Genomic DNA, 22,420 nt, shown 5'->3' with positions numbered 1-22,420 from the left:
TAAACCATACCACACATACATCCATATTATTATTATTATACAAGATTTATATAGTGCCAACAGTTTGTGCAGCGCTTTACAATATAAAGGGGGACAGTACAATTACAATACATTTCAGTACAGAAGGAATAGGAGGGCCCTGCTTGTGGAGCTTACAATCTAAAGGAAGGGGGAGGTGGAACAAAAGGTGATAGCTGTGGGGGATGATCTGGCGGAGGTGATTCAAGTACAGTTCTTAGGCGGAGGTGGGGTTGGCTTCCCTGAAAAAGTGAGTTTTCAAAGATTGCCTAAAGGCAGACAGGGTGGGGGCTGACCGGACATGCTGTGGTAGGGAGTTCCAGAGGATGGGAGAGGTTCTGGAGAAGTCTTGGAGGCGAGCACGGGAGGGGGTGACGAGGGAGCAAGAGAGGAAGATGTCTTGGGAGGAGCAGAGTGGGCGATTTGGACAATATCTGTGGATGAGGTTGGTGATGTAGCTAGGGGCAGTGTTGTGGATGGCTTTGTAAGCTGTGGTTAGTATTTTGAATTTTATACGTTGGGTTAATGGAAGCCAGTGAAGGGATTGGCAGAGAGGGGCAGCAGTCGCTAATTGTTTGGTAAGGTGTATGAGTCTAGCAGCATCATTCATAATAGACTGAAGGGGGGATAACCTGTGTAACAGTAGGCCAGTGAGGAGGGAGTTGCAGTAATCAAGGCGGAATATAACCAAGGCGTGAATAAGTTGTTTTGTGGTGTCATTGATCAGAAATGGGTGCATTTTGGAAATGTTGCGTAGGTTGAGGCGGCAGGATTTAGCCAGTGATTGGATGTGGGGCCCAAAGGAGAGGTCAGAGTCTAGGATTATGCCTAGCACCCTGGCACCCACAGGTTATCCTTGTGAAGGTTGGAATGATGGTTTTACAATTGTACTGTACAGGAAAACATGAAGATAAGATCAGCATATCAACTAGATTCTGAAGCAAGACTGAAGCATGGCAGCAAAAAAAAGTTAAATTTTGGACCCTTTTTCAAGGTGACAGAAGTACTAAAATAGAACAAGACCTGGGTTTATTTCATGAGGGGTACATATTTCTACTATATAGTGTATTTTCTAAATTACAGATGGAATTTCTTACATTGTTGGTGTGCTTCCCCATTCAGGGTTCACTTTATAATCTACACCCAACTGATGACTACTTTTCATCCTAGTGTTCCCTAACCATGCTTCTTGAAGGCAAGAAAAAAGTCCTGTTCATACTCCAAGTCAGTGCTTACACAGAGATAAGAATCTCCCGTTCACCTCAGCTTCACAGCTTTGGGGCCTGGTGAACTGCTGCTCAGGGCAGCCATGGAACACCAGGAAGAAAAACTGCAACGAAGTGGGAGAACTTCAAAAAAACAAAGTAACAATTTATTTTTTTAGGCACTTGTTTATAAAAAACAAAAATTTTAGATTGGTAACTGTACTATAAACTTATGTTTGCAGCAGCTGGAAGACTATAAAGATGCAAGAAATTATATTAATCAGGCGACAACTGACACACGTCCTAAAAATTAAATTTTAGAAAGTGTGAAGCTGCTTCTTCTCTGACACAGTCTTTGGATTTAAAGGATGTGTTCACCTTTGGGAACGTTACATGTTCCACCCGTTTTTAGGGTGGAACATATAACATGTTCCTGCTCGTGCAACTACTCTCTGATCCCCCCTCCCTGTGAGAGATCGGGGATTTATTATCACTATTTGAAAAGGGCATGACATGCAGGGCTCCGCCCAAATGGTTGCGTCATTCATTCAGAGTTCTGTGAATGAATGAACTAAAAGAACAGACAGCTTCTACAGTCCTTATTAAACTACCAGGGGGCTGCTGAGCGCTCTAGGTAGTTCATTGATTTTTTTTTTTTGCCTATAATTGTGTAACTGCCTATGCCTACAAGGTATGAGGAAACGGCTTACACTGACCGTGTACAGGAGCCCTGCATTGCACCCACAATCTGCAAAAAATTTGCATTTATTATGTTTTTTTTCTAAGGTGAACTTACTCTTTAAAGCTTAGATAGGCCACTGTAATGCTTAAATGTTACCACTGATTTCTTTATTGTGATTGTTCCGCTCCTTTCTTACAGGTATCATCCTAGGGTTTTCCGTCCGGTCATATAACATGACCTTTCGGGAGATCAAGTATTTCTCCTTCCCTGGGGAATTGTTGATGAGAATGCTGCAGATGTTGGTCCTTCCCCTCATTGTGTCCAGTCTGGTTACAGGTAAGGAGAAGATGTCTTGTCATTGTATTGTCATCATGGGGTGTATTGATGATTTGTGACGTTTGTGGATTACAAAGAACAGAGGTTTTATTCACTAGTCCATGGTAACCAGAGAATTCAAATTCATATTGAAGTCAGACTAGAAAAGATGGGTTCCAACTAAGGTTGCCATCAGATTGGACTCTGGACGGATATAATTCTATTTTCTCTAAATGCAGAAAAACTGATGGCACCCAGGCACAGGTAAAAGCTCAGTCTGAATTGCACCATCAAAAAATAGTTACTTGCATTTATTTGTATTTAGAAATGTCCTCTAAAAGCATACGATATAAAAACCGATATGAGAGCTAGTGTGAATGAGGGCTAGACCTCTGTACTGAATAAGGATGCATGTCACATGACCATAAAGTATCTCCAAGTACTTATACAGGTTTGGTCAACTTTGTACACCCTCTTCATATCATCTCTTCATGCTTCTTTATGTCACAAATTGCATTTAATTATATATAGAGAGATATATCTCTAGCAAACAATTTTCAAGTACAAAAGTTTGTATTCTTTATTATTATTAAAATAAATTAAACTCCTCTGCAAAAGACTTGTAACAGTACATCTTTAAAAAAAAAAAAAAAGTATTTTCCCATATACTGTAAATTGTGCATTTCTCTATGTGCACATTTATACAGTATAATGCTCTAAGTTTACCTCCCTTTACTTCTCCTATTTTTACCTGTTGATCCTGTTAGTAGTTTTAATGCCACCCCTTTTCCTTAGAGGTGGTGGCAATGCTGCTGCTGAAATCACAGCAGCGTTGTCATCTTCTCCGCACAGCAGTTCCTGTAAAATGAATGAGCTGCAAGTCCCTGCCCAGTAGCAGCTCAGGAAGAAGTAAGATCAGGAGGCTGAGAAAAGTACATTAAAAAATTACTTGACTGCACATTTTTGCAAAATTCATGAATAGCTGTGTAGTGCTAATGTTAATGCAGTCGCCAGTGTAGCCTTGCCATCTACTTTAAATCATTATCCTTATTACTCTGGTGCCCGCTGTGTGGGCTGAAGATCTGTGGCACCAAACCTTAACTGGCAGTTTTGGCTTTTTACAGCGGGGTTGGACTGCTGGCCTGATGTAAGTTTATGTAGGACACACAGGTTCAAATCTCACCTAGGTCGGTGACTGTTAGGCCAGCTACAGAACTGAGCTTGTAATGTCAGATATTGCAACTGTCATGGTGATATCCTAAGAAGAAAACGGTGTTGGTTCTAGTATGCAGAATGTACTTGGGCAGGTACAAACCTTAAAGTGAGCCCGGAACCCATGGTAATAGCAGGTATTTTTGGTGTGTAATCTTAGGCAGGAATTGTGTTGAGTGCTGGCTTTGATTTTTATGTATTGAGGTTGCTAGAGGTTCCTTGAGTAGTTAGCAATGTTTGTCTCCTAAATAGGTAGCCACTGACACCAATAATCTTTTTAGCCATCTTCTCAGCTTTCTTTCCAGTGACCACAAATGTAAGGAACATTCTTCCCATTAACCATCACAATAATGTACTGTGAGCTTTAGATTTAGCAATTATTAGCAGGGGTTCCCTGAGACTAGAACATTATTTCAAGGGTTCTTCCATGTTAGGTTGAGAAATGATGCTCTTCTAGACTATGGACAGCATAGTATCCTTACTTTTCAGATACATTTATGGCCTTCTATATTCAATGAAAAAACCTATTTAAAGTGAACCTGTAACTTTATTTAGGCCCCTTCAACTTGCCTTTAAAACTGTAGAGTAGGCACTACCTGATGCAGATTGAAGCCAGTAACTCTGCATTTGTAGATGCTGTAGCAACTAATATAGGTCACGCGTTCAGACTGGTGTCCACCAATCAATGCATTTTGATATTTGGATAAGTGCTCCCAAGAACCAGACCACTTCTTGCATCAGGACCAAGGTTTCTTGAAAAGAGTACTGAAAATAGAAAGGGTTTTATTTAAAATATTGGAGAAAAGGATAGGGGGGGACCAGTGAAGGCAAACTATAAGCCGTTTAAACTTCAACTTTTAAGGGCGTTCCTCAGCACCAGGTTTCCCACATCAGGCAGTGACATGCTGCAAGCAGCTGATGGTTTTAAGGGCTCTTGAAGAACCCTGTAGGCGCTAGCTAAGAAGTTGGTACCACCTTCTAGCACCAAAGGGTTTCATTGTAGAAGCAATCCCATTTTTTCTGTAGAGTGTGGACGTCTCGTGTACACTGCTCAAAAAAATTAAAGGAACACTTTTTAATCAGAGTATAGCATCAATTTAATGAAACTCCTGGGATATTGATCTGGTCAGTTAGTAGCAGAGTGCATTGTTAATTAGTTTAAGCTGCTTTGGTATTAAAGAAATTAACAGGTGCTCTAGATAGGCAACAATTAGATGGCCCCCAAAACAGGAATGGTTTTAAAGGTGGAGGCCATTGACATTTGTTTTCCCTACTCCATCTTTTTCTGACTGTTTTTCACTAGTTTTGTATTTGGCTAGGGTCAGTGTCACTACTGGTAGCATGAGGCAATACCTGGATCCTAGAGAGGTTGCACAGGCAGTCCAACTCCTCCAGGATGGCACATCAATACGTGCCAGTGCCATAAGGTTTGTTGTGTCTCCCAGCACAGTCTCAAGAGCATGGAGGAGATTCCAGGAGAGAGGCAGTTACTCTAGGAGAGCTGGACAGGGCAGTAGAAGGTCCTTAACCCATCAGCAGGACTGCTATCTGCTCCTTTGTACAAGGTGGAACAGGACGAGCACTGCCAGAGCCCTATAAAATGACCACCAGCAGTCCACTGGTGTGAATGTCTCTGACCAAACAATCAGAAACAGACTTTATGAAGGTGGCCTGAGGGTCCAACATCCTCTAGTGGGCCCTGTGCTCACTTCCTGGCACCATAGAGCTCGTTTGGCATGTGCCATTGATCACCAGAATTGGCAGGTCTGCCACTGTTGCCCTGTGCTTTTCATAGATGAGAGCAGGTTCACCCTGAGCACATGTGACAGACATGAAAGGGTCTGGAGAAGCCATGGAGAATGTTATGTTGCCTGTAACATCGTTCAGCATGACCATTTTGGTGGTGGGCCAGTGATGGTTTGGGAAGGCATATCCATGGAGGGATGCACAGACCTCTACACGCTAGACAATGGTACCCTGGGACTGCCATTAGGAATCGGGATGAAATCGTTGGACACATTGTCAGACCCTATGCTGATGCAGTGGGTCCTTGGTTCCTCTTGGTGCACGACAATGCCTGGCTTCATGTGACGAGAGTATGCAGGCAATTCCTGGAGGATGAAGTAATTGATACCATTGAATGGCCCCCACGCTCGCCTGACCTAAATCCAATAGAACACCTCTGGGATATCATGTTGCAGTCCATCCGACGGGTTGCACCTCAGACTACAGACCTGTAGCACAGTGATGCCCTGGTCCAGATCTGGGAGGAAATACCCCAGGACACCATCTGTCGTCTCATTAGGAACATGCCCCGACGTTTTCAGGCATGCATACAAGCATGGGGGGCCATACAAACTACTAAGGACCATTTTGAGTTGCTGCATTTTCAGCAAAATGGACTAGCCTACTACATCATTTTTTCACTTTGATTTTTGGGGTGTCTTTGAATTCAGTCCTCTGTAGGTTGATAATTTTCACTTCCATCAAACGATGGGGCATCCTTACGTTCCTAACACATTACCCAGTCCATTTTAGTATAGATATCCAGCATGGTATTTTTCTCCATTGAGATCTGATGTGTTTTCAAAGTGTTCCTTTAATTTTTTTTGAACAGTTATCTTCTTTCCCATTACACCCTGTGCAGGAAAGGAAGTGACAAAAGTGATAGAGTAGAAAAGGGTTGGGACCACTTTCACCATGTTTAGTGACAACCAGGGGCAGACTGACAACTCATGGGGCCCCTGTGTCCTTGACCAAACTCAAAAAAGACTATGAAAAAGGTACCAGGGGCATCTCATGGGGCCCCCTACTGACCCCGGGCCCTTGGGCAGTGCCCAAGTTTCCAAATGGTCTGTCCGCCCCTGGTGACAACTGTCTGAGAGGGATTCCTCTTACTTTACATAGATTTCCCATCACTTCCCGTGTTAGCATTGAAACTGAACAGAATTCACCCCCAACAGAACACAGACAAACAAAAATGTTTTTATATAGCTGTTGCTGTGTGCAGGTAGTCTCTGTTACGCTATGGGAATGCACCAGCTGTATGAAGACATAGAGTACCAGACAGCTGTAGCCGCACAAACAAATCACTCATTCACACTGTATGGACCAGAGGACCCATGTGAATGAGCCCTGAAATGTTTTAATTTTTTTGAATGATTTTTTGCAATTTTTAATTTTTTACAAAATATCTTTTTATTTTCATACATAATTGCCAATCAACAGGCTTTTTTTCCACTTACTGAACAGGCCAAAAGGCAGCAAACAAAATAAGTTAAAGCGGAACTGAAGTTCTGCTGTGAGAAAATGCAAGCAGGCAGGCTTTTTGTGCACTTTTTCTTCAACTTACAGTGCTGGGCTGGTCTCTCAGTGCTGATATGACCAGGGGTGGACTGACAACACATGGGGCCCCCGGCAATAGGGGATCATGGGGTCCCTGTGTCCTTGCCCACACTAAAAAAAGCCTATGAAAAAGGTACCAGGGGCATCTCATGGGGCCCCCTACTGACCCCGGGCCCTCGGGCAGTGCCAGAGTTTCCAAATGGTCAGTCCGCCCCTGGATATGACTAGCTCATGTGCAAGAGTGATGTTGTCCCCCGCCAGCCATGAAGAGGCTGGAAGACTGGCACCCAGAAGAAGATGCCAGAGCCAGCGATGGACCATTGGGCAGGTGAGTATTCACCCTTTATTTCCAAATTAATAGCAAAAGATTGCAAACACTTTAAGAATTTACTACTTAATAAACATTCGTCTAGAAATATACTTTAAGGCTGGAGTTGAGCTTTCAATAATGAATAAAGTTTTTGTCCCTTGAATTAATTTATTGAATGAAGATTTAAATACTGAAAACCCACACCTCAGTCGGTTATTTTTACATAAGCATCGTCTCTAAAGGATCCACACTGTCATGACCCAAAACCCGAATGCCACACAATACACGTCATCGGGCAAAATGAGAACAACAAAAGCAGTGTGAATAAGTAGGTTCCTTGACCATTACTGGCAATGACTCATTCAGGCATCTCATTGTCCTGGCCTTTTTTGCCGAGGCTTACTAGGGGCCATGTGATTTAGACCGTGTGAACGGTTTACTACCTTCCTGAAAGCCACAGGAGGAAAAATAGACTAGGCGGACATGACCTCCCTCCCTCTCACTCCGCTCATGGAAAGGGGCTATTGACTGCATTATACTCCGATTACTGAAGCATAAAATATTCAGCCAAGTTCCATTGGTTCCTTTCCATAGTTCAGAGTCTGACCTTACCAGAAGACATGGCTTTGTACAATATAGTTTCACTGGTGGATCACAAGCATACCTTTTCTATATTCTGGTATGTTGAAATTAATATCCCAATTTAAAAGGATACTCCAATAAAAAAAAAAATTACCCAGATTATTATTAAAGTATATTATCCCAAGAACAAAAATGTAATTGGTGGCATGGAAATCTTGTGTCCTTGTAAATTCCTGTATACTGAACTGAAATCTCAAATAATGTTATCTGCTTTCCCAACTATCTCATTTGAACTACAAATCAACACCTCTCTATGCAATGGAAAGAGGGAAGTGTTTGTTGTCCAAATCATCAAGAGAGCAGCCCAGGGTGACAACTCTGCTCCTTCATAACTACAGTACAGTCATAGGACAGGAAATGTGTTATGGGAAAAATTACCAGGTGAAAATAAAGGGGGAAGAAAAAGAAAACTAATGCACCTATCTGATCTAAGGACTGGTAGATTGCAATGTAATAAATATTTGTTTTTGGCTGTTGCTACACTTTCATTTTTATGTACCCAGCTCCCACAAACCTATTCTAGCTGGGAATTATGGTTTTAGTGTTCAATATATACAGGAATGATCCACTTACCATAAATATTCTTATCAATGTATCATTATGTAATAAATGCCTTTTTTCCAAATATAATTCCTCTTTACCTGTACATAATGACAAGTGACAGCCAAATTACATTTGCAGAATCTGCTTCCATCTTAGTGAACCTGCATTGTGATCATTGCTCCCTGCTGAGCCTCTTATATCAATGTAAGCCCACCTGATAATATCTGTCTAATTGAAACAATAGGCTTTCTGCAAAAACTAAAGAAATGCAACATCTGCTATGCTCCCAATAGCCATGAACCATGTATCCAGAAAACCTATAGTCTGGGATTTTTGCTAAACAGACTAAAGTCAAATCATTTAGATACAGTAGCACTCTTAAATGGTCTTTATTTCTTAATGGTTTCAACTGTGGTCCCATACGGTGCTGCCGAAGAAATGTAAAATAACTATATGTGGTCCCTGCAAAATGCATGACTTCATTTAATCCTGGAAGGAGCCAAGTTCATATACACTCACCGGCCACTTTATTAGGTACACCTATTCAATTGTGTACAAATAAAAAGTGCGCTAATTATTCAAAAAACATGCAAGGATAAATAATAAAATTCAATTGCTTGGTAACACAAATTGCTAATCAGCCAATCACATGGCAGCAACACAATGCATTTAGGTATCTAGACGTGGTGAAGATGACTTGCTGAAGTTCAAACTGAGCATCAGAATGGGGAAGCAAGGGGATTTAAGTGACTTTGAATGTGGCTTGGTTGTTGGCGCCAGATGGGCTGGTCTAAGTATTTAAAAAAATTGCTGATCTACTGAGATTGTCATGCACAACCATCTCTAGTATTTACAGAGAATGGTCCTAAAAAGAGAAAATATCAAGTGAGTGGCAGTTGTGTGGACAAAAATGCCTTGTTGAAGTCAGAGGAGAATGGGCATTCGATTTCAGCTGCGACGTTCAGATGGTAGGGTCAGAATTTGACGTAAACAACATGAAAGCATGGATGCATCCTGCTTTGTATCAACAGTTCAGACTGGTGGTGATGGTGTAATGGTGTGGGGGATATTTTCTTGATACTAGCAAAGTGTACCTAATAAAGTGGCCATTGAGTGTACGTAGCACTTGGTCCTGTTCAGATCAGAGACTCTGTTGTGGAGTAAAAACTCTTTATTTATGTTAATACTAACCGTAAATCCTTACAATTCTTGTGACACTAAACTCTGGATTAGGAAAAAATATATTTATTCTATTCTAGGTACTTATATAGCGCCATCAATTTAAACAGCGCTTTACATATGTATTGTACATTCTCATCAGTCCCTAACCCACAGGGGGTGTACAATCTGAGCTCCCTAACTCACATTCATGCATACACATACTAGGGACAATTTTGACAGGATCCAATTAACCTACCAGCATGTCTTTGGAGTGTGTGAGGAAACCAGAGTACCCGGAGGAAACCCGCGCAGGCAGAACATGCAAACTCCAGGCAGGTGGTGCCGTGGCTGGGATCCAAGCCAACGACCCAAGTACTGCTAGGCGGAAGTGCTAACAACTTAGCCACTGTGCTGTTTATTCAAGTATGTTTTCCCAATTTGAAAAAGTCCCTTCTCTTGGTCTTGGCCTCCTCCAAATCTCCAAATTCCTTTTTATTATGGCTGTGATCTGACTTCTTGTTAGAGAGTGGCTATGTTCCGTTTCCATGGCCAGAAGGCCACCCTCTCTTGCATGCTCCTGAGATGGTCTATGGGATTTGCAGTGTGTATGTAGCAGTGCACATGACCACAACAGGAGAGAATGGGAAAAGGAGATGTTCAGGAGTTCACGGAGGTCGTTTCAAGGAGGCAGAAAAAGACAGTAAACTGATTTCATGAAAAATATATTACAGGGCCATTACCAGTGGATGTGTATGGATAATTTGGAAATTAAATTTCGTTAAAGTGATGCTAAATAATATTATTTAGCATCACTTTAACAACTTGCAGACTGTGGAAGGGCGACACGTGCAGACTTTGTCATGATATATATATATATATATATATATATATATTCGAGCCTGCTTTAGGTAAGGAGTGTGCTGAGTGTCCCTCCTGTGGCCGTAGTGCCCGGTGCTGTTACCAGTAACTGGGTATCATACGATCGCTATGACTGGTCATAGAGATCACATGATAATAATATAAACAAATTGGTATAAATGGCTTCCCATTCATGGACAGCTTGCTTACTGCTGTGACCTGTGTTTGGCCTACAGCAATCACATGGTACCGGGCTACCTGTATCATGTGATTAGCTTAGTCAATCACAGATCACAACCAAACAGCTAAAGCTATTGCTCATACAGAGATCTTTATAGAGACACAGAGACAAACTGTCATCAGTATCCCTGATCACGGCCACACCAGTAATATAATGACTCTGTACCGCACTTGTGACAGTATGTAAAAAAAATTGTGAAAAAAAAAAAGTTTTTAATTTCTTAATTTTCCAAAAAAATTGTGACAAAAAAATTACAACTTCAAAAAACTCGCAATGCCTCTTACATAATATCTTGGACTGCCTACTTTCCAAAAAGGGGTTATTTGGAAGGTATTTGTACTGCTCTGGTATTTTAAGGTGGTCAGTACATCATAATTGTTCAATTTTCAAATATATATATGCCATAGTTTGTAGACTCTAATAACTATAATGCAAACCAATTAATATACACTTTTTTTTTTACCAAAGACATGTAGTAGAATACAATTTGACCTAAATTTATAAAGAAATGAGATTTTATTGGATATGTTTTATAAGAGAAAGTAGAAAATAGCATTTTTTTCCCAAAGTTTTCTGTCTTTTTTTGTTTATCAGCAGTGATCAAATACCACCAAACAAAAGCTCTATTTGTGTGGAAAAAAAAGATATACATTTAATTTGGGTACACTGTTGCATGATTAAAATAGTGCAGTGCTGAATTGCAAAAAATGGTTTGGTCATAAAAGTAAAATCTTCCAGAGCTCGAGTGGTTAATAATGTAATTCTCAGCCATTCAAACAGATCTACAGATTTAAAAAGTGATGATGCAGCAATTCTCCTGATTTGATTATGCCTGCTAGAGCTTGAAGTTTCTGCACTGATTGAACATTTACATTGACAACTTAAAGAACTTTAGCAGCTGTCCCCTCCGAGTTACATATGTCCTGGGTACAGATTCCATGGCTCGGTTTCAGTTATCAGCTGTTCACCACTTTACATCTCAGTAACTTTGCCAGTTGTGTCAAAATCTATATCGTGCATCATATGATGCCATTGTAAAGCCATGCAAGTCTTCCTCGGTATGCGCCATATCGGATTGCTACGAAAGGGAATCCCTTAAAGTATATCTAAGGCCACAACTTTTTTTTATTAGTTTTGGATGCAATGTCTTTTCATTTATTATGCTTTGAGATTTTCCTCCACTTTCTGTCCAATAAACACAACAGGAAATGTGTGGATACTTAAACTAAGGGGATAGATAGATGTCCCCACTAATAGAGTTCCTCACCTAGGACCTCATGTAGCAGAGTGACCTCTGGTACTTCATCTCCAACATCATCAGTTCCTCTCCTGTCCCCAGCCAGGCTCCCAGATGACAGAGCCCCAGGAACTAGAACTCAATGGACAGGCAGACTTCTTCTGCCGAATGAGGAAAGAACAAACAGAGGGCACACAGGCCTAGTGTATTACCATAAAAAATGATTAATAAGAAATAAAGTAGGTGTTATACTCACAAATGACAATAAAGTCAAGGCACGTCATAAAAGAACAGCTGGGTCAACACCATGCTGAGTAACAGTCTGCAATAGGGAGTGTAGACATCCAATAGCTGACGCGTTTCGAGGACTTGCCTCTTCCTCAGAGCCACTTCTTCTGCCCCAAGCACATGTACAGGCTTCAGGCTTCTGGCCAAATCAGTCAGCTGCTCCTCACACACCCACCCCAGGCCACAGCCTGGGGGGGGGGAAGAGGGTGATTACTTCGCCCTCCCCAAATATTTATACTCTCCCCAGCATGCACCAGTGGCCATAAACCCCCTACTGGCTGGCTAGGGGAAGTATGAATATTCATAAGTCAGTTTTACTCTAGTTTCTCAATCTGATCCCAGAGGTGACAGTGCTGCCTACTGACAGAAGGAAGAAACCACAGCTTCACTAAATTTATGGGAAAAACCAAATGAACATGTAGACTATAAATCGGCTAGGTTGTCTACCACCCAGCAGAACTAAATTTGACTAGTAGCCCCTGTTTGATTTTTCACGCATAGGGCAGCTTACTGAAATGAATAGGCTGCCCTAAATGCAGAATGGCATAAAATAGCAGAAAAATGCACACGCACAGATGCAACTGCATGGGTATGAATGCAGCCTGACAACTCATGGGGCCCCCGGGCAATAGGGGATCATGGGGCCCCTGTGTCCTTGCCCAAACTCAAAAAAGCCTATGAAAAAGGTACCAGGGGCATCTCATGGGGCCCCCTACTGACCTCGAGCCCTCGGGCAGTGCCCGAGTTTCCAAATGGTCAGTCCACCCCTGCTTACAGCTGAATTCCATGCACAAAATAATGACATTAGTGTAGCTCTGTATTCATTAACACACAATTAAATATGCTTTTTTTCATGCAAGTAGTTTAAAGCAGAACTTCACCGCAAGGGGTCTGCCTCCTTCTCTTCTCCTCTTTTAACATTTAGAACCTAATTTGTTTTTTTTTGTGGGGGGAGGCCTGGGTAATCCAAGTGGCAGTTCACCCCCCACCCCCCTTCACATTGCAGGTCCCTGAAGCCTGCAGGACCATTCACAAAGCGCAGTGCGACTAACGCATGAGCAGTGGGAACAGTGGGAAGCCTTCTGGCTGCATAGCTACATAGCTGGGTTCCCTTAGTTAAAGTGGTTGTAAACCCCCAACATGAACTATGGACAAAGCATAATCAAAGTACAACACATCAAAAAAATGCATATACATGCATTACATTTTTTATGATATGTTGTACTTTGATTATAATGATTTTATTTCCTCCTGAAGAAGCGAACATTGCTGGATCACTGGACAGGTAAGTGTCCTTATATTAAAAGTCAGCAGCTACAGTATTTATAACGGCTGACTTTTAATTTTGGGGGGGAAGACTGAAGCTACACTTAATTGTACTTAATTAATGTGGCTTTATCCTCCCGAAGTCCCCTACATGGCAGTGCTCAGATTGAGGGAGGGAGAAGCAGCATAGAGAGCCAATCAGTTGTGTCTCAGGCTGGAGGCGGGGAGGAGACCTGCAAGGTTACTGAACTGCAGCAGAGAAAAATGGTCTGCTCTCTTGTCAGACTGGACCTTGCTGTGGGACAGAGCTATGTAAATCTTAGCGCTGCATTGACAGAAAAACAAATCCTTTGGCAGGTAAAACAGTGTCTTCATATTTAGTTGTTTTTTTTCTGGTGTCCTGCTTTAAATATCATACTACTCATGCATGGAAAGGCAATATATTATCTATTAGCACACACATAGATGGGTCCCTGGATCTTTAATTTTTGGAGTATATAAATTTCATTGTCCGAATTGCCTACGTGACTGTAACTGGGAAGCCATGGAGGTCTAAATGACCCAGAGTCCCCATTATCTTGCACACAATGGCCGCTCTTCCTGCATGGAGGATCTCACAATGCCCAGGAGCAGAGGAGAACCTGTTTTTGTCATTCCTGGAGAGCAGCTCATTGTTTCATACAAAGATCTCCTTTACAATCAGTCTGTTCAACACCTGTTGTGATCCCTGCATATCATTTCCCCTCCGCACTGTAATGCATTTGCTTCAGTGAGCTCTTAGCCACTTACTGTATATAAAGACGCACGGACCTGTGATATCAACAAGCTCAGGCTGACCCAGACTGCCAATCTGACAGCCTTAGTATGTACCAGAAGAGCTGATGTGACTAAAGCCAAGTACACACGATCAGAAAATCATACGAAAAAAACTTTCGAGGCATTCATGCGATAATCTGATCATTGGCACACAACTTTCATCCAAAACTATTTGAAGGGACAAGCACGAAACCCCTTGAAGACGTCATTCATGACGAAACTAGTAGGGCTTGCTGGATGCTGACGTTTGTGGAGGAAATTGAGTCACGAGCGCTGTAGTGAGTGTACGGGGAACAGGAGACTGTTATACCATTTGCTGTTTTATGCTGTTATACTGGTGTCGGTGAAGACACCCTTTTTGTGAGTGTAAATCTTTATTAAATTGTTGGATACTTTTATAAAAAAACTGGCTGCACCATGATTTTCTCTTTCATTCCCAAACATGACCTCGGTGGAGAGATATAAAAAGAGAGAGTGATATAATGCTCCTGGAACCATTATATTGAGTGGTGGATACCTACCTTATGGATGATTGTGTAGCTATTGATCATCACACCTGAGAAGTTGATTCATTGCATCTGCTCCCAGAGCAAAAAGCGTTTTTTGCTGATCTAGAGATTGATCAGCATGGAGCTCTGGTGAGTTACCCAACTTTTCTTTTGGTGGTGGATTTTGGCACAATTTTTTTGAGAGCACCTGAATTTGAAAAGGATTTGTTTGGACATTTGAAGAAATTCAGAATTGGACACTTTTGTTTATATTCACAAATTTAATTATTTAAATTACTTATGCACTAAAAAATACTCTCACAGCTTCAACTACCACCTCTATGTCGACGATACACAAATCTCAACCCCCCACCTCACCCCCTCGGTCTCTGCCCGAATCACACACCTACTGAGCGACATATCAGATTGGATGTCGCTCCACTTCCTTAAACTGAACCTCTCCAAAACCGAGTTTCTTGTCTTCCCCCCAGCCCGGACACCACCCCCCACTGACTTCTCCATCACATCCAACAACGCCAATATCAAACCCGCCCTGCAGGCCAGAGTACTTGGTGTCATTCTGGACTCCAATCTATCCTTCCAGCCCCAAGTCCAATCTTTAACAAACTCGTGCAGACTCCACCTCCGCAACATCGCCAAAATACGCACGTTCCTAACCCCAGAAACCACTAAACAGCTCATCCACTCCCTCATCATATCACGACTCGATTACTGCAACTCCCTCCTCACTGGCCTGCCTCACCGCTGGCTATCCCCGCTTCAGTCCATCCTGAATACGGCTGCCAGACTCATTCACCTTTCCAACCGCTCCGTTTCCGCCACCCCCCCTCTGCCAATCCCTCCACTGGCTTCCGATTGCGCAACGGATCAAATTCAAAATCCTAACACTGACGTATAAAGCTGTCCACCATACTGCCCCGAACTACATCACCGACCTAATATCCAAATACCGCCCAACACGCACACTCAGCTCCTCACAAGACCTCCTTCTCTCTAGTTCCCTGGTCTCCTCCTCCCATGCCCGCCTCCAGGACTTCTCCAGGGTGGCACCCATCCTCTGGAACTCCCTGCCCCAACCCATCAGATTATCACCTACTCTCCTCTCCTTTAGGCGCACCCTGAAAACCCATCTCTTCAGGGAAGCCTACCCTACCCCCTGCTAACTTGACCGACCTCCTCCACTCTTCCTACCACTCCATCCCCCACAGCTATCTCCTCCTGTATCACTATCCCCTCCCTCCTAGATTGTAAGCTCCAAAGAGCAGGGCCCTCAATCCCCTCATGTTTTGCATTGTATTGTTATTGTTCTGTCACATGTTCTGTCCCCCTTTGTAATGTACAGCGCTGAGCGAACTATTGGCGCTTTATAAATACTGTATAATAATAAAAAAATAATAATAATGTCTAGATGCCTAAATGCATTGAGTTGCTGCCATGTGATTGGCTGATAAGCAATTTTGTGTTACTAAGCAATTGAACAGGTTTACCTAATAAAGTGGCCAGTGAGTGTATCTGTGCACTTATACTTAGCTGGGGTGGTATACCCAAATATTACTGCTACATTGGAAGAGCAATCTTTGATCACTATACAAAGCAATCTGGTGTACTTTATAAAATGAGGCCATTGTTTTTTAAGGAAACTGGCAACAATGTGCCCATTCATTGAATGGGATGAATACAGAGGTGCACAGAAGTGGGCATCAGTGCAATTTGGGGTATTCAGGAGAGGTTGTGAGGACAGGGAGTAAAGGTGGAGAGCAGGTGCAGTGGTAGTGGTGGGGGATTGTATGCAAGTCATTAAGGGTAGGAAGGATGGGGGGTTAGCTGCAGTGGTGAGAGTAGGGGATGGTTAAAGTGCAGTAGTGGGTTTTTTTCATTCATGGTGGTGAGAAGGTGGGTGCTGGTACAGTGGTAAGTGATGCCTCCACTGAGGAGCTGTCAGCCATTGCTCTAGATGCTGCCAGCAGTCCTGGTTGGTGGTGTGAGCTGCCAGGTTAAGGTGCCTGTGTAAACTGCAGGAGTAGGGATGTGGCTGATGGGGCCAGGAATTAAAAGGCCACATACCATTGCAACACATCACTACTCTCCACCTCATCCAGATGGAGAAACCCTTGTATTCATTAATATAAATACAAGGAATTCTGTAAATGGCAGCAGTGACAAGCGAGGGACTCCCTGTGTTCTGTATGCAGAGGGAAGCTGCCCACACAGAACCTGATCAGGACCTGGAAGATCCCATGGAACAGCCCATTAGGTATGAGATACATATATTTACATTGTGTTAGCTGGACCAAGCTAAGTATGCAATACAAATCATTCCTGGAGTGCAGCTTTAAATGAAACTTCACATAACTGTCTCCCATCTTTTTACTGCAATTCATACCAACATAGTGCATCAGCATGAACCGGCCCTATACCAAGCAAGTCTTTTTCCTTTATCTTTGCATTGGAACTACACTGGGCAACGCTGCCCAACACAGCGCAGTGTGACTGGTGTGAACGAGCCCTAAACCTTAAAAGTTACCTAGCAAGTGTATAAACACTATTTTTTAGAAACTTTTCTATATATATGTCTCCTTTTTGTACCTAAGTGAATAAGAAAATATAATCCAATTATGCAATCAGCGGGGAAGAAATTTGCTTTTGTATCTTGGGAACAAACAGGAGGATCCAATGCAATCATGATGTGCTTTATCGGTTTTCAGAACTGTATGATAAAAATAAAAATACAGACTTTTATTAAAGCAGACATGCAAATATTATTATTAATATTATTATACAGTATTTATATAGCGCCAGAAGGTTTGCCCAGTGCTGTACATTATAGTGGGGGACAGAACATGAGACAATACAGTAACAAAACAGTACACGAGGGGTTCGAGGATATCTTTTTGGAGTTACAACAGAAGGTGTAAATGGTTAGCACTTCCGCCTGGCAATACTAGGGTTGTTGGTTCGAATCCCAACCACGGCACCATCTGCCTGGAGTTTGCATGTTCTCCCTGTGCCTGCGTGGGTTTCCTCTGGGTACTCTGGTTTCTTCCCACATGCCAAAGACATGCTGGTAGGTTAATTGTCTAAATTGGCCCTACTATGTGTATGTATGAATGCAAGTTAGGGACTTTAGATTGTACTAACTTGAGGGTTACGGACTGATGTGAATGTACAATATACATATTTTTGTAAAGTGCTGCGTAAGTTGATGGTGCTATATAAGTATCTGTAATAAATAAAATAAAGGTGTAGACAGTACAATTAAATGCAGATTGGAAGTCTAAGGTGGGCAAACATATATGTGATAAATACTGCTACTCTGTTAGCTGCTTGCTTACATTTTGTACCTCCTAAAGCCCCCCCAATGCAACCTCTCGTGACTTGCTACAAAGTTATAATGTTGCCGTTTGATCATTGGGGAAGGGAAGATGGATTGCTTCCTCCTGCCTGCAGCAGACATAATTTCAGCCTAGGTACCTTCACTTCAAGGTTTGATTCTTAATGGAAAAAAAATAGAACTTTTTTGAAAAATTATACTTTTACTATATTTTGTGAGATGGCAGGAATTAGTTCATTTAGGCTTTTAAAGCTACCAAAAGATCCTCTTTAGCAGAGAAGAATTAATTTATTAAAATTGTTAACAAAAGGCTGGAGAGGTCACTAGAGGTCCTGCCATAACAAATGCGGGCCGTTCAGGTTTTGCACCAGAGCCCCATAGCTCCCTGTCTGTCAATCTGCCAAGATCACATTGTTTTACATTGGCAGTTTTGCAAAAAATTGGGAATTTATAGAACTTCTAGATGATTTAAATGCTGTCAAAGTTGAGGATGTTTTTCCTCATTTGCAGTCTCCAGGACAGGAAAGGTGTTGGAGTGTCTCCAACAGTAACACAACAAGAAATACTTTTAGGGCACTGAGAAGGGTTAGAATTTTTAACACAGAAGATCTAAAAACCCAAAAGAATTTTTCCCAACTTAATCCAAAACATAAAAGGCTAGAGCTCCACGTTGCAGATTGAAACTTTTTTGCCTTTTTACATGGACTCTGCCATTGCTGAGTAATCAGTCATATTGCAAAGACAAATGTAAATTCAATAGCGCAAATTTTATTTATTACAGGTATTTATATAGCGGCAACAATTTATGCATCACTTCACATCAGTCCCTGCCCTCAAGGAACTTACAAGCTAAGGTTCCTATCTTACATACATACATATACTATGGCAAGTTTTGTAAAGGAGACAATCGCCCTACAGGCATGTCTTTGGAGTGTGGAAGGAATTGAGAGTGCCCTCACACAACCAAAGGGAAACATGCAAACTCCATGCAGATCGTGTCCTGACCAGGGTTCAAAGCAGGGACCTCAGTGTTGCAAGGCAGAAGTGCTAACCACCAAGCCTCATTATTAATCTTTTTTGTATTTCACCTTTAGCTCTGACAACTGGTTCTTTGCCAGGGCACTCTAGTTAATTATTTAAAATGGCCCCACCTAAAGTAAATTCAATATTACATTTAACCTGCATGTTGACAGACTTGGCCAAAACATTCTACTTTTTCTCATAACTTGGACTACTGTTTATTTTTTCAGGTTTTGTGATCAAATCTATTTAACATATTATATTGGAATATTTTTACTGACTCTGATGCCCAAAGGCAAAAATCCTTTAACCATTGACAGGATTAGGAGTCAGTTATTAGCTTTGTTGAATACCCCAAAGCAGTTTAGTACTTATGTCAGTGACATCAAAGGGGAAATTCCCAAACCCAGAGGAAACATCTAAACTTTAGCAAAGAATCTATCTAAAGAAAAAAATACCAAATTCTTTCTGTAGTTCACATCACAAATGTATTGGAGGGATATACTGTTTGAGATGTGTGAAATAATCACTAAGGTGTCCTTTTATGACACAGAGAATAGCTGCGATTCAACGGATCTCAGCTATTCTCTGGTCATTCACAGTTTATGACACTCAAGAGATCATGTCAGGCCTTCTCTGGAGATCTGTGTTCTCCCTCCAGATTCTCCAGCCCAGAGCTGGAGAATCAGAGGGACCGAAAACTAAGCAGAGATAATTTACCTCTGCTTAGTAAACTGATCTTTTACTGTAATCTCGCGAGATTATAGTAAAATCAGCCGTTTTCCAGAGTTTGTAGACCGTTCTCCAGCGTTTGGAGACCGTTCTCCCTCCGTTCGGAGAACTGCTTCATAAACTGCATTCACAGGAGAACTGTGTTCTCCGAGAATTCCCGGAGAACTGAGCAGCGATCTATTACCGCTGGTCCATAAACGGACACCTAAATCATTTGAATGGGAATTTGGTTCCATGATAGTGATCAAAAGTGTAGTCACCGATGTTCATGAATCTGGATTCAATGACTTCCAGTGATCTGCCATTATGAATTATGTTGCTCACAGTAAACACATTCCCCTTCCCTCAATTTTATTTTATTATTTTTCAACAGAACAAGCTCTCTTGCAGTTAGAGGGATGAGACATACCATTTAACACTGACAGGGGTGTATTAATTTTATTTCTAAAATGTAAAACCTTTATCCCAAAAGGAAAAAAATCTGTTGTAACTGATTATAAAGTGTTAGCTGCAGTTTGTGTTCAATTTGTTAGTGTATTTAAATATGCTAGTACATCTAGCACTTCCCTCTTCTCAGAGTGACACTTCTGCTGTCCAAAGGTCCCTCCTGCACTCCTTCATACAGAGTGGAGGTCCTCTAATACAGATGTGTTACTGGCCAGATGACCAGGTGAATACAGAAAGAAAAACACCTAAAAAAGAAAACTTATACAGCCACCAAATCTAATGATTGATAAGCTGCAATATACATTTTTGCTTTTTGGTTTAATATCACTTTATCTACTCAGTTTTGGTGTAGTGCAATTGTTTGTCAACTGTTGTACATGTTTTTTGCCATTTTATTTATATTTTTTACATTTTATACAGCCAAATTAGGTGTAATGCATGCAAACACAAGAAAATCAACATTTCTAGTAAAATATTAAAGATTAGACTGAGCTAAGTAAATAGATACCAAATACTGGTATGTCAAGATTTAGAAACATGTGTGTGCATGAAATGGCAACAAAGTCTGATACTCACAATTGTCCATCAACAATGTTTTAAAATCCTTTACAGCTCATTAGTTTAAAGTTAACCATAAATAGTGGCCCTAGAATTATTGCTCATGATAGATGAAGATGCCCTTAGCTTTGGTATGTCCAACAAGCTCATATAGGTGTGATCTCTTAGATTGTAAGCTCCAAGGACCAGAACCCTCCTATCCCTCTTGTATTGAACTGTATTGTTGCTGTATTGTCTCCCGTTATATTGTAAAGCGCTGAGCAAACTGTTGGTGCTATATAAATCCTGTATAATAATAATAATAATGTCCAGGTTTCTACAAAGATTTTTCCATATAATGTATGACAATTAGAACTGCAGTGTATAAAGTATCCTGGTACAGTTAGATGTTAGTTTTTGCTAGACATATGCATTTCGTTTTGCAATAAATCGATTTTTGAAACTTTTTGACTTTCGGAGGTTCGGATGTAAAAGAATCTCTGAATGGACGTAGCAACAAATGTCAACGAATCCGAAAAAAAAAAATATAACCAAATTAACAAATGCATTTGTTTCATTTGTTTTATTCGGATGACCTCACATGATAGGATAGTAGTTTGGGGAAATAATTCAATAATTTAATTTGACCGGTAATTTGGATTCAAGTAAATTTGTGGTTTAAATTGAAGTTTAATTGTCACAGTCAGTCAGTTCAGTTGAAGTCTTGAGTTCTTAAGTTTGAAACTTTTCCTTTATTCCCTTGAGTCTGAAAATATCAATTAGTTTTATTCTATGTATAATGAGTCTACCCGAAATATAGAAGCTATAAACTAATAGCAATCTTCCGAAAAAACTGCAAAATGTTCGAATCCACACAGACCAGTGAATACACTAAACGAATGCTGAAGATACAAAACAAATTCCGAAAACAAATGGGTTCAACATAATGAATATGTGAAATGAAATTCTTCAATGAACAAATGCCATCAAAACAAAACACAAATGTCTGCACATGTCCAGTTTTTGCCATTGAGTCCTGTTTTTTCTGGCTGTGCTCTCTTTTTAAAGCAAAGTTTCACTTATTTTTACAGGTTCCTAGCATCACAATGCCCACCCGCGGTACACTATGTTATGGCAAATTATTATTTTTCTATTATTCTTTCTAAATACCTTTTTTGTATATGTAGGCAGTACTTCCTGTCTCGGCCGCCTAGGTGATTTCATCATTAGGCGATGACCTTGGACAACTGAGATATCGGTTTCATCTATCCCAGGAGTCTTCGGGAAGCCTAATGGTGAAATTGATTGACAAGTTGCCATAACAATGAGGCGGGAACTTTCGCTAATGCCAGCATTGCTATGGTAACCTGTAATCAGCAAGGTGCGCCGAGCAGTGTCATTACTGCGCAGGCGCAAGATTGGGAGGTGCATGCTGGGTAGCTAGCTGCACAGATCCCAGAAACAAATAGGAACAAGCTTCAGATGCCCACAGCAGCAATGGCCACAGCCTGCCGTCCAGATTTATGTAAGCAATTATTGATTTAAAATCAACAGAACTGATCACAGTAATAACAATATCCTAATTACACTCACCGGCCACTTTATTAGGTACACCTTGCTAGTACCGGGTTGGACCCCCTTTTGTCTTCAGAACTGCCATAGATTCAACAAGGTGTTGGAAACATTCCTCAGAGATTTTGGTCCA

At 41.3% G+C, this 22,420-nt stretch overlaps 1 protein-coding gene across 1 annotated transcript in view; it reads left to right on the top strand.

The window, feature by feature from the left end:
• SLC1A3 (solute carrier family 1 member 3) overlaps window positions 1–22,420 on the top strand; it is a 117,064-nt gene that overhangs the window by 37,802 nt on the left and 56,842 nt on the right. Inside the window, exon 3 of the mRNA XM_089687843.1 lies at window positions 2,104–2,241. Coding sequence (XP_089543969.1) covers window positions 2,104–2,241 — 138 coding nt within the window. The remainder of the gene's footprint in view (window positions 1–2,103; window positions 2,242–22,420) is intronic.

This window comes from Staurois parvus, unplaced genomic scaffold, assembly GCF_062004578.1.
Source record: "Staurois parvus isolate SC_StPar_1 unplaced genomic scaffold, SC_StPar_1.0 ptg000438l, whole genome shotgun sequence".
In the NCBI taxonomy this organism is placed as follows: domain Eukaryota; kingdom Metazoa; phylum Chordata; class Amphibia; order Anura; family Ranidae; genus Staurois; species Staurois parvus.
The sequence above is the reverse complement of the archived record's forward strand: the minus strand, read 5'-3'. Positions and strand labels throughout refer to the sequence as shown.